The sequence below is a fragment of the Apteryx mantelli genome, chromosome 3, assembly GCF_036417845.1.
Source record: "Apteryx mantelli isolate bAptMan1 chromosome 3, bAptMan1.hap1, whole genome shotgun sequence".
Lineage (NCBI taxonomy): Eukaryota > Metazoa > Chordata > Aves > Apterygiformes > Apterygidae > Apteryx > Apteryx mantelli.
In genome coordinates, this window is record NC_089980.1 from 44,062,669 (window position 1) to 44,075,932 (window position 13,264).

The following is a 13,264-nucleotide window of genomic DNA, read 5'->3' on the forward strand; positions in this document are numbered from 1 at the left end:
AGGAAAGGGGGGAAAATCTTTGGAGACCACCTGAGGCAAGGTGTCCAGAGCGTCTCCACCCACAAGCCCTGAGCTGCCAAACAGACTCAGAATTTGCTGTCCTTAGGTGGCCTTGGCCTAGCACACAATAGATACAGACTAGTTTCAGCAGCCACAGCGTTAATGACTGTCTAATGACAACCCATTTCCATCCTCTCCCAAGGAGCTGCTGCTACTTTTTTCTCACTTTCTCATTAAACAACTCCCAGCTAGCTATAACTTGCTCCAGAGCCCAGCCTAAATGAACTGGGATTTGCTTTTAAATTAGCAACTTCCAACCAAGGATCTTAAGATACTTTACAGTTGCTGGACTCAACTTCCATTTCTGTGGATGCAGAGAGGTTCAATAACTTGCTGCAGACAGGGAAATTAAAAGGGAAATGGAAGTTGCGAGAAGGTGTGTTATTCATAGCAATCAATGGCAAAATCCACCACAGATCAACAGTGTCCTAAAACGTGAAGATACCAGCTTCTGCAGCACACCCTGCTGGTGACCAAGCTGTGCTTGCACTACAATTGACTGTAAGAACAGAGCACAGGCAGCCTGGACCCCCTTCTCAGTCCCCAGAAACAAGGTCTAGAGAAGCACCAACAGTCAGGACTTTTTCACCACTTGACACTACTACCTTAAGACCTAAGCACTGGCCTGTTAGAGAGAACAAGGCAGTATACATGGGATGCATGAACCCTTGTGCAGTATCCTTCCATAGCCTCAGCTCTGGCAAATACTGAGGCTCGTACTCACTGAAAGGGTGCAATAGATTCAGAAGGGAGATCGTATGTTGAATTCTTGGTTATCTTGTTGAAGAAGAATTTTCTCCTGGATTTTTTGCTGTATGCCATTGTCCAGGGATCTCGGGGAAAAAACACAGGAACAAGACAGAAAATGGAATGGGGGAAAAAGCACAACATAAACGCGTATAGTGAGAGCAGGGAGCAGCAATCTGTAAGAATATATTACGATCCCTCCCTTACTACCTTTCCCTTCCCTCCCCAACAAAGAACCTGTTGTGCAAGTTGTTCTCTATTCACTGAGAAAGTTCCCTACTCCCTGCATTTAAAAATGGACATTCTAAGCAGGATATTTCCATGTACTATTACTTTGGAAAATACCTTCTTGGTGAAAGAATATGAACTCAAAAAAAAAAAGTCATCAGTCATGTAAACAAATGGAACTCCCCACACAGTAACTAATCAAACCACAACAGAAAATCTTATCACAAAAAAACCTAAATCTTATCCCAATCCAAGCTACTCTCATTTCAAACAGATGTAACCAGTCTCTAACTACTGGAATACTCCCATTAATTTTTATCAAGTTACAACAAGAGCAAGCCTGGTCACTACTTTTCACTTGAAGATAAGGAGAAAAGGAAAATGAGAGCAGGGGACTCTCTCTTCCTACCATTCACTGTCCGTACAATGTAGAGTCCCGTGGGCACAAAGTGCCGGTCATCTCGGCCCGTGTAGGATAGCCGGGGTATTCCCCCTGAACTCTTGATGACTTTCATCTCTAACCTGAACGTTGAGAAAAGACAGTGATAGAGATTGCCAAATGCAGTATCTCTTGTTTCTTCCTTCACTGTCCTCTTGCACACAAAATGCACCTGCACACCCTCTCCAGAATGTCACAGGGAAAACTGACAGCACCGCACGTGACAGGACAAATCATCACATCTCTGGAGAACTCAGTCTCTTGCCTCACCCCCACGTCTAGAAAAACCAGCCAGAAATCTCCATATAAACAGGCAGCAAGTCAAGTGCTGGAATGAAGGATCTATGATGATTTACCATACTTAATCCAAATGGGGCTGCCATTTCAGGTGAAAACTCTTAATCTTTCAAGCCACTGGCACTTCTGCACACAAACTCAAGTGAAGCTTTCTTCTCTCACACATCAAGGGAAAAGGCAAAGGATCCCCGGTGACAAGAGCTAAAAAAGATGCTGCTCCTACTACTGTTAAGCACACTGGTCACATCTGTGCATTAGAATTCAGCAGGATGGTTCTCTGAATAACCAACACCCCAGAAACAGCAGCTATCAGCTGCAAGAGCTCTTCCCCCAGGGATTTGCAAGCAGACAAGCACATCCCTCCCACTCCTGTGCTGCCACACATGGTGGCTGATGTCTTCAATACGCCCTGAAGTGTCTCCCTTGCGCTGGTCACTTACCTCACAAAAATCTTCTCCATCTCCTCCAATCTGTAAACTTCCTTCACTCTGGAGAAAGCAAAAGCATGATGAAGCATGGTTAAAAAGTCTGAATTGTCCTCTTTTTCTCTCCCAGCTACTGGGAGCAGCCAAACAATACATTTTGTACAGCATAAGGTGGTCAAGCTTGACTAAGATTCACCTTCCTCCTCAGTCTTATGCCCCAGTGCCTTGTTTCTCCTGGCTTTCTTCCTTTCAGAAAACCTGACACCTGCACACTCACAGCTGGGTTGCTGTAGGCAGTATACAAATGTCCTCACTGCTAAAGCAGCTATGTATTTTTACCTCAGGCTAAGCATACAGATGAATAACAATGAAAGCCAATCACTTTTGCTTTCTCACAAAGTAAATCCACCAATACCAGCCCCAGACAGGAGATACAGTTCTGGCTTTGGCATGCTGGCCTTGCAGTAAAACTAAACAGCCTAATCTTTGCTGTGATTATCCTCAGGGACACCTCAAACTCATTAGTAACCCTGGGGTATAAAAACACAGCTTTATTTTTTTTAAATCATGAAAGATAAGTTGGAATCATCATTCTATGACAATGTCAATCTGCTTTTATTTTTATTGTTCTGAGACACACAAAGATAATCAGAAAATTTCAGAAGCACTGCCTCTGACCAGACATGCCAACCACCTATTTCCCACACACACCTACGAGCACCAGGCTTCCAAGGCACAGTTTGAACAGAAGAGCAGCAAGAGGCCCCTCTGTAACCATTTCTACAGCCCTCTTTCTCAGTTCCCCTTTGGCCCTCCCCAACGCTTTTGACTCCAAGTGCTGTGACTGTCTGTCTTGAGGTTGAGATCCTACTCATGATCTATAATTAAGCCATTAAGCAGTGGTTCCACTTCCCCTCCCTCCAGCTTATTTCACAGTATCACAGCACTTCTAGCTAGACTGATAGCCTTCTGAGACAAAAATTGTTTTGTAAGCAATATCTATGTGATATCCACCACAACAATGCTCTGATGCTCCACCATAGCAAAATTAACAAGATGGAAAGTCAGAAGGCAACCAAAGCTGAAGCCTCTTGTCAGGAACTTTCTTGGGATTATAACTAAAGCCTTCTCCTCAGATTAACCCTTTGGAGATTGCAAGCGCTGGGGAACATTTCATTTATCTACTAACAGCGATTAAGCCAACTGAGTGTTAGACCTACTATAGCATTCATTTGAGATCGGCACCAGCCACTGCACCTATGATGAAGGCATGACTGCCTGATATCTGAAAGGAGGGGACAACTCCTCTTCTATAAACCTTATCTCGGCTTTCTAAAGGGCCTTTAGCCTCTTCCCAGTGAAGAGGCTGAAATTCATCATTCTGTTATGAAGTTCAACTGAGGAAAAGAGGAGTCACTCACCGAATGGGGTTCATATCTGGCCGGCTAGGTTTAGAAACAGCTTTGACAAACTTCTCCGCAAGTTGAATCCTGAACCAAAATGAAAAGAGAATCCTGCAGTTTATCTAGACTTTTGGGCACAATAGGGAGGTACTGGATCCAGCAAAACAACTGATAAGACACCCTCATACGTGCAGATAGACTGACTCCACCAGGAACCAAAAGGGTATTGAACAACACCTTTCTCACCCTGCCCTCCCAGTGCAGTGCCCAGTGAAAATGGCTATTATTCAGTAAAAATAGGTTTCCATAGCTCCTCCGCAAAACCATGTGCTGCTGAACACATTACATTCACGCACCAGCAGGAAAGCAGGACTGGCAGAGACATCATGCCACTGAGAAAGGAAAGACAGGGGCTCCTCCCTTCTCCTCAGCCAGTCACCAGCTGTGTTCATTCATATTCCCAGGATGATCAGTTCACCCAGACTCTGCCTGGCTCACCCCAGACCCCAGGGAACTAGACCTGCCCTGATACACAGAGAAGGTACAGAAGCTCCACAAGAAAGAAGCTTCTCCAGAGCCTACATACCTCTGGTTGAAGTGCTGCTTTCGAACATCATTGCCATTCAGCACCAAGACATCCAGGATGTGGATGGCACTGATTTTTCTCTGAGCTTTCCCCTAGGAGAGCAATACAGAGACTTACTGCTCAGACTGTCTGTTGCTATTTCAGCTTTGCTTTGTAGTCCATTTTTTGTCAGCACATCATTCTCCTCTAGCAAGAAAGCACCTCTTCAGATATTAGAAGTACAGCAAATTCCCTGCAGCCTGTGGTACAGTAACATGTCATCCTCCAAGAACCGTTATAGTTCATCTACACAGTTCCAGCTCAGGGAAGGGAAAGAAGGCAGGGCCACAATTGCCTGAAGGTGCTATCACCAGCTCTCTGGCCCAAGTGCCTCATCAGGTATCACAGCGCAAAACTCAATGCAGTGCAGCATCCTCACCTGAGGTGCCAGAGGACAGTAAACACTCTGGCAGCAATGCCTTACACTCCAGGATCTTTTCCTAAAGCCTATAATCACTACCTAGCAGTTATGCACCCAAAAAGTCAGAGAACACATTAACTCTTGGTAACAATGCCATCTCTTGCTGCACTTAGGACAAAAGCAAGTCATCTCCAAAGGGGGGGGGGGGGTTTCGAAATGTTGTTAAAAGATCATCTTCTATAGCCCTAGATAGAAAGAAGGGAACTTAATCCAAAATAGTTTCTCTAAAAATCACACACAAGTGTTGCACCTGCACAGATGGAACATTTATTCTGCAGTACCCTATAGAGAATGAGTGAAAGTGTTAATTATATTTTCAGACCCTTGGCAAAGCAGAGAATAACTTCCTACCTCTCCTTTCAGTTCATGAACAATCTCCACAGAGAGAAGGGTATCTCGTGGCAGCTCAGTTTTCAAGTCCAGCTTTGTCCAGCGATCTGACTGGCGACCATCCCAGGTGTAGATCTGTGATTTCTGTGTGCAGAAGGCAGAGTCAGATTCAGCCAAGGCCTGATGGGGAGAGTGGAGGAGGAGAGACCTACAAATTTAAAATTAAACCTAGAGCAGAATTTTCTTGTCCTAGGCTGTCAGAGGTAGTTTCTTTGTGGGAAGTTTTAAGGAAGAGCCTTAATCTCTACAGCAAAGGAACGAAACCCTGATTCTAATCTGTCAGTGACTTTTCATACCCAGAACCAGAAATAGAGAATTTTTAAAAGGACAGTAAAGACAATTAGAGATACTAGTGAGCATACAGCTTTCCCTGTAGGCTGGGATTAGAAAAACAGGGTTAATTAGTGTGAAAAGCAGTGATGGGATGGATCTGCAAGGCAGAATAATAGCATTGAAATGAACCAGCAAAACTCCCCGGTGTAAAGTCTGACTGTTCTCAGTACTTACCCCTAGCCCCAAGAGGAACTTCTGTTCACTTCCAGACACCATACACCGGTAATCTAACACTTGGCGGATCTTTTCCAGTGTACTGGAATTGAGAGGAGTAGGTTTGTAACTGAAGATATCAATATCTGTGCCCTGAAGAGCAAAGTATGAGAGAGGCAAGTTAGACACAGTCCATTAACAAGTAGGTAAATGGAATTTCTACATAAACTGGTAATACAGGTCTAACTTCTTCATCTCTTAATTGCTAGAGGGGAAAGGTCTATTTGTATGAAAGGATTCAGAACAAGCTTCTGGGTAAGGTCTCACCTGGATCAGCTCAAAGAACTTGGACTTGGGATCTGAAGAAGAGGGAGCAACACGGGCCTGATCAGGAATCTGGAAAAAAAACATCCAAAGGATTGACAATAAGTTTTACATGTTCATAGGAACTTTTCTGGTTTCACTACAAGGCAGTAGTGCCTTCTGCCCCCTGAAACTCCTGTTCTTAGGACTCCAGGTGTTGGAAGGCTCACCTGGCAAAGGAAAGGCCTAACACATACTGCAAACATAATACAGTTATACCATGTCACAGGAAACAACAGGCAATTTCAAAAGGGTTCAGGTTAAATATTTGATTCCATGCGTGTTTTGGAAAGTGTCACATGCTATGTGAAGAAAACATGTACTAATTGAAACAGCACCTCCATAGTGATGAAATACTCTTTCATCCAAGACATAAAATTAGCCCATGAGACTGACTGCTATATGATCTCACTGCAGTCAAAGGCTGAGAAATGAAAAACTGCAGACCCACGAAGCTACTAGCTGCTGAGTTCACTGTGTGTACGATAAAATATCCTCAACTGCAGTACAACAGAATAATCAGAAGGCTGCTCACTTAAGCCATTTACATAACCTGTAAGCAACATGATGTTTACTTACTTGAACAACTTCAAGTGATCTCTGATTTTTCCAAAGGACAACATTAAACATATCAAACCCCTGGCTAGAAATTCCTATCTGTACCCCAGCTCCTTCCTTATTTCACCATAGCAAGGATACCTTCACAACCTCCCTGCTTAGCAGCCTACTTACCCCCCATAGCTGGAGACACTCCTTTCGGATTTCAGCCTGTCGTGGCTCAATCAGCGTCCTTGAGAGAAAGCCAGCACACAGTTAAAATGGTGAAACCTCTTTGGTCTTGCAGCGTTAACATATCCCAGCCCTACCCAGTCTGCATCTTAGAGTTTCTGGCTTGGCCAGACACATGCAGTGTTCCTCAACAGGTTATATTCAAAAGAGGATGTTTCCCCACCCCGAGTCTAGCTTTGTTTCATGGTTTGTGCTACCGATTAGCGGCCACTCCTCTATCTCAGGAATGTACTATGGAGACATCAATGTCTTCACAAAGTGATGTATTAGTATGAACTTACTTTAATCTCCAAGAGCTTGGAAGCTGGGTACATAGCCCTATTTACAAATAACAATGAAGTCTTTGCTGAAAGGCTCACACAGAATGGTCTCAGTGTTAGGATTAACTCTTAGATAGGACTCCTGGCTCCCAGGCTCATTCAGTTTTCTACTACATATTCTCTCTGAATGACACCTGAACAGTAAGTCATGCTAGGAAAATGCCTATATATTGCAATGACTTAGGTAACTCCTGGTACGTAACTTAGATGCTCTGAATTGCCCCTGGAAAATGACGAGCTATGAAACACACCTAACTTAGATGGTTAGAGTAGAATTGAGAATACCAGCCAGGAGTTGCTTTTCTGCTCAGATTCCCGCAAAGAAGCAGGCCCCCTTTTGGTAACTGGAAAGCATGCAATCCACACAAGCCTTCTCAGCAAAGGTGGTACTAGACCATCAACTTTCAAGATCCCTTCAGCTACCCACATATTTCAGGGAGCAACTCAGACAGAGACAAACTGACCTACTTAAAAGCACTATTCATTTTCCTGGCTCCAAACACCAAGTCAAGTACCTGCTCAAATCAAAAGCACATAAAGAAGGACAAAGCAATTCATTTATAGCAGGTTAACTCAATCCTCACCCAAAGTCAGAGGAATATACTCACGTGTCTTGAACAAAGGCACGAATTTTGGCTAGTGCCTTGATCTGAACTTTGCAGTGGCTGAAAGAGAGGACAATTTTCAGTCAGGCAACAAGCTAATCACCACCAAGATTGCTTTACTGTTCAAAACAAGGAACAGTGTTGGGGCACCAGGAGGAGGTCTGACTGATCCTCAAAGCAGTATTGGATCATCGTGGCCCAGTATTAATCAAAGTGACTGGAAGGCCATACTAAAGAACTAGGCAATAGCCTCCTTTCCATTCTGTACAAGAGGACAGCACTCAGAGGCCAACCAGTCACTACAGTATAAAGCATTTCTCTCTGCAGAGGGTCAGGCTCTGCTCTGCAAGCCTCTCAGAGAGCAAAACCAGGGCCATCTAGCAGCAATCAATGAGTACCTCCAAGAGCGTAAACAGCTATAAGTGAAAGCCATGTTGGCTGACCTGCTACAGCCAGTGGCCCTACTTGCCCACAGACACTCACTTTTCATTAGAGTGAACAATGTAATCATAGAAATCCTGGTCGCCTTTGATCACGTTCACCGGGACAACAAGATTTACATCCACGTCTGAGTTGCGCAGCTGGTTGAGTCTGATGTTCACCATGAAAAGGTAGTCCCGCACATCATCAATCCCTAGCTTTAATCCTTTGCATATCACATACCTGTGGAGCAAGTCAGAAAGATCATGTGGGTTCAGTCCTGCTACACAGCCAACTTTCCTGCCACACTCCGACTGTTAGGGTAGCTTTGGTTTCCCAAATCCCAGAAATTCTTTGCCCCTGGGTTCCCCCAGTAAGGGGTAGTCTCACCTATCACAAAATCCTTATACATCATTTTCTACTCTCTGAAAAGACTAGGAAACTCAACCCTATTCAAAAACCCAACAGATCTTCCTAAAGTGAAGTAGTAAATCAACTCAGCTAAACTCAACAATAAAAAGAGGTACAATAACATACATAACATGCTCTAGCTTCTCTGAAAACTTAGTTGTTTCATGCAAAACATGATTTGTTACATATTCAGGTCCATTGCTTTTCCCCCAGAAGGAAGTCAGCAGAGGCAGGAAAAGACCATGATAATCTGGTGAATATCTTCTTTACCTTGTGAACCGCCATCATTTGCTAAACATCTAAAATGTTTCCTCCTCCAAGAGGAAATGAGTGAGGTCACAGAGTTTCCACTAAACTTACCCAAATCCAACTATCACTGTATAAAACAAAAACAAAAACAACAGGGTTTCTTTAGTAATCCCTCATGCTCTACAGTCTCACCTCTCTGAGTTCGCAGGACGGCTCGTCACAGGTTTAAAGATACAAACTCGCTCAAAGCAGCAGTACAGCAGATAAACAAGCCCCACACTGAATGGGGTAAAGAGGTCAAAGGTTTTGCAGACAAAATGTCCTCCTGGAGTGAAGAGAGGAAGCACATCAACACCAGCAGATTATGAGGAAACAGGGATATACCAGGCACCTCAACAACTTTCCCTCAGAAATGGGGGGAAAAAAAAAAGTTTTTGTACAGTACAATTAAACAGTATCTAAAACACTTTCATAAAGTGGATCAGTGGGGCTGCATGAACCGTCTTCTCCATATTTCTGCAGTAAAGAGAAAAGTAGTTCCCTGACCAGGATCAAATCAGTCCACTTACTGTCTCAAGAGCAACCCTTCTGCCCTCCCCAATGAGACCAAACTGTGCAGTATGGCAGAGCAGCATGCTAAGCAAAAGCCCTGACAGAAGAAGAGCTCTGATCTGTCCAATGAGAAGCTTCAGGATGGAAGAGAAAAACCAACAATTTTTATCTAAGCAAAATAATTTGTCATCTAGAGAGAAAGTGTCTATGCCCTCCGTCTATAGACAAGGCTTCCAATTTCCCTAAGGGAAAAGAGGGCTGTGTCTACCCAAAGAGGAAAGACTTACAGAAGGTGGCTCCCTTTACCATATCAACTTTGAGATGCTACTGCTAAGCAGATCACTGCCTCAGATACTTTTGAGCATAGCACAAGGTAAACAATAACTTGATGAGATTTTTTTCTCTTCTGCTCTTGTGCCTCAGTGCCAAATGCTAACTAAATTCAGCACAAGAGAGGAGCCATCAAAAGCAGATACAGCTGTTGTGTCCATCATTTGGCAGCAGAAGTAGTACAACTAGGACAACAGGAGACATCATCTTGTTCTGAGCCTAGAGATGAAAGATTCAAGGGAGAAAAGCCACAAGTTAAAAGGAAGGATGAATTGCATAAACATCGCTGCCTGTTCCAAACAGCCCGCTGAAATATTCAGGAAGCAGCTGGTTTAGCTGAAACCATAAGCTCAGATTTACTGTCCAGTCATTGTACCAGCGACCTTAGTCCAAGACAACTACAAAACATAACACATCAAAAGAACTTTAAACTAATGTATTTTACCTCATGTTTGTAATTAAAACAGACATAAATAATCTTATTTTTTCTTTTCTCTGAACTTTGTGATAACCATCTCGGGATGAATGGGAACACACTTACTAAATTCTGTGCAACTCACCCTCACAGCAGAGGGGACTTCATGGCATGTTAATAAAATTCTAAAGCATCCATCTGCAAAGCCACCCATGCCTTAAAGAAGGAGGAAGATCAACAGATAAAACATACCTGTCCGGACAACAGACAGTGCTGTAAGGAATTGGCAAAGCATCAGTTGTTTGCTTAGGATTTCTTGCAGATTCTCCTGACCCTCCACAGAGAAGCCCTGCAATGCACATAGGATGTGATTAGCATCTCCACAAATCTGTTGCTCAAGCAAAGGATTCTGTACAACTGCATCATGGAATCATGACAATTTCTGCTTTTTAAGATAGAAAGCACTGCCACCAGGAATTTTAGTGGCAAGCATTGATAAATCTCACTTTGTAAGTATGGACTGATGTTAAGTTGCCTACTATATACAGACAGATGTATCAGTTTCAGTCATTAGTGCAGGAAGAAAAAGAAAGGGACCAACCCCATCAGCCATTAAGAAATGCACTCCCTTCCGATCAGTATTGTCCAAAACAAAATTCCGGAAAGCAGTGATGTTCTCTGGGCGGGTGATGTCTCCATCTCCATCAATCCCTCCTTCTCCTAAGAGGAGAAGAGGAGGCGGTTACTAACATGTTTGCAGAGTACTGACAAAAGACTAGTACATACAGGTGATCTATTTACAGGCATTTAGTCTGCAACTACACAGACCTTGGTAAACGACTAAGCATTAACACATTCTCTTGTTCACCAAAGATGTTCGTTAACTTAAGCAAATTATGCAGATTGTGTGGTCAGAGCTAAACAAAGCCATGTTTTGAGCATGGTTATTACATGAGTTGTACAGTAGCCTCAGCAAATGACAAATCATTCGCTGCCCCCCCGAGACAGGAACTGACTACATTACAACATAACATTCTCTCATCCAAGTAGGAATGACACAGAGCTGAATCTACTAAAAATGTAAGAATCAATCTCATTGCACAGCTCACCTGTAAGTAACACATTTTACAGGCAAAGCAAAATTATTTGTATTGTGCATTGGTAACCTTCTATTAAGAATTAGCATCATTCCAAAGAAACATAATGATCTATTTCCAAACATAGTGTAAACTAGAATTAAAAAAGCACCAAAAAAACCCAAAACAAAAAACTGTCCACATGCAAACCAGTTTATAATGGGAGTAGAGAAAGGAAAATAGGGTTTGTACATGAAGGGAGTATTTCAGTTTTCTGATATGGCTCTTTAAAATCAGATGTATGTACTCATCCAGGTTGGCATTTTAGAAAATTAGTCTAAGTTGTATTCTAGAGCTCACCAATTCTGACTTTTGAGAAGTCTGAACCTCTAGTGGGTATTAGTCCCTATAAATCTTCTGCAACAACAGCTTCTATTAACTGAACAACTGGATGACTAGGAAGTAGCAGAGATCAGGATGCATGATAGTGCTTTGAAAACTAAATTCCTCATCAATTATCCTGTCACTAAGTGAAGTGACGCTAGAATTTGTTGCCATTCTTCACAGCACAAATATCAAGGCAGTCTGCTTCCTTTCCATTGCTGGAAGAAAGTTTGTACATGCCTCACTAGACTTTATAGCATAATAGACAGAGAGAGAAAGGGAATCAAGAAAATGCATCAAAATCATTGGGCTATTCATTTCTGCAGGTATCTCCTCTCTCCTTAAGAGCACCAGTCTACATTGAGTTATGAAGATCCAAATGCTGCAACCGCTAGAACAATGTGTTTATCTGCCTCGCTGCCCTTGTCATGAACTTCGTCTTTAATTGATCTAATCCTCAACTGCTAACCACTCTCTAAGAGTTCACGACCAGGTGTCAGAAGCAGCAGTTGGCAAGAGTAACAGTGATGGGGAAAAATAAAAGTGTGACTAAGTGGAAAAGCAAGCTGGCTATTGCCTTCTCTGCAAGATAGTCACACTTGACTTCCCTTTACACAGTCTGAAAGAAAAAGCAGGAAGACTAGCCATCCTTCTTGTATTTCCCTTCCTACAGACAGGCTACACAGACAGAGGGCTCAGGCATATCAGCAAGTTTAGCAAATTACCATCCATAAGGTGAGATGCAGTAATTGTCTGTTTACATGTACTTAGTCTGTCACAAATGCAAGGTATAATATGTCAGTTTAAACCTCTTTGGATTAAAAAGTTCAGTAAGACAGAGATTCAGTCATGGCTTCAAGCCCAAATCTGATTTATTGGTCTTTACTAAGAATCCAGAATCAATTATCAAAGCAGAGTTAGAGACACCTGATACAGAAGCAGACTGCGAGTCAGGCAAGTAAGGTTTCTATTTCTGGCTCTGCTCACAGATCTTTAGGCAAGTCACCTCACCCACTATGCTTCAGGCCAACAGCAGTAAAGTGGGAGAAGTATCAGCAAGCAACCTTAAAGCATACTATAATTTTCAAATAGTAACTCAAATACAAAATATTACAGTGGGACACATTCCCAGGGCAAACTGGAAATAACTGTGGAAACATGACAGTTTGCAGGCTTGCCAATCTCAACCCCTTTCTCAGGCAACAGCCCCCTTCTATCTCGCAAAGTGGTTTCCAGGAACAGATTTCTTAGATCCCCACACTGGTATCAGTACCAGCCCCACTCCTGATACAGAGGTTGCAGCACAAGCAAAAATATGAGGCAACACTCACGTGCGTGCTACATACCATAGTAAGGTTCAAAGAGCTCACTGGAGGCAGAATAGAAATCCTCTAGTTTAAAGTCATTTGGTCCTTTCAAGGTCATGCCAAATCCTTTTGCATGCCACTTCCGCCTCCACAGGACGTACTCAGAGAAGCCCCCGGGGCCAGCACACACGTCAGCAAAGTAAAGCAGCTCTGCATCTCGCTCCTTTATCAAGGGCCTCTGCAAAAAGGAAGCTGAGGAAATTCTACTGACCCAGTAACAGCTCACATCAGTCAAACCAGATATACCATCAACTGCACCACCAAGACTGTCTCTTTTAAGCACCTGCTTTCTCAGCTAATATCCTATGGACTCTCCTTTCTCCCCATCTTCTCCATTCTCTGAGAGAGCACTGTTGTTTAAAAGTTAAATAGAAGCCCTCACCCCATGGAAGTCCTTAGGATTTGTAAACATGTAGTCAAAGACATGGTCCATATTTGCCATCTTCATTGCAGCTCTGTGAA

General features: G+C 43.0%; 1 protein-coding gene across 5 annotated transcripts in view; it reads right to left on the bottom strand.

The window, feature by feature from the left end:
• The window catches only part of CMTR1 (cap methyltransferase 1), a 29,701-nt gene that overhangs the window by 4,618 nt on the left and 11,819 nt on the right, over positions 1-13,264 (bottom strand). For all 5 annotated transcript variants that reach the window (XM_067293198.1, XM_067293197.1, XM_067293195.1 and 2 more), the window contains exons 8-23: positions 13,185-13,257; positions 12,782-12,980; positions 10,577-10,695; positions 10,228-10,324; positions 8,871-9,003; positions 8,082-8,261; positions 7,602-7,658; positions 6,617-6,674; positions 5,849-5,917; positions 5,543-5,674; positions 4,997-5,119; positions 4,186-4,277; positions 3,618-3,686; positions 2,212-2,259; positions 1,445-1,557; positions 785-893 (exon numbers count right to left, since the gene is read on the bottom strand). In XM_067293198.1, coding sequence (XP_067149299.1) covers positions 785-893; positions 1,445-1,557; positions 2,212-2,259; positions 3,618-3,686; positions 4,186-4,277; positions 4,997-5,119; positions 5,543-5,674; positions 5,849-5,917; positions 6,617-6,674; positions 7,602-7,658; positions 8,082-8,261; positions 8,871-9,003; positions 10,228-10,324; positions 10,577-10,695; positions 12,782-12,980; positions 13,185-13,257 — 1,671 coding nt within the window. The remainder of the gene's footprint in view (positions 1-784; positions 894-1,444; positions 1,558-2,211; positions 2,260-3,617; positions 3,687-4,185; positions 4,278-4,996; positions 5,120-5,542; positions 5,675-5,848; positions 5,918-6,616; positions 6,675-7,601; positions 7,659-8,081; positions 8,262-8,870; positions 9,004-10,227; positions 10,325-10,576; positions 10,696-12,781; positions 12,981-13,184; positions 13,258-13,264) is intronic.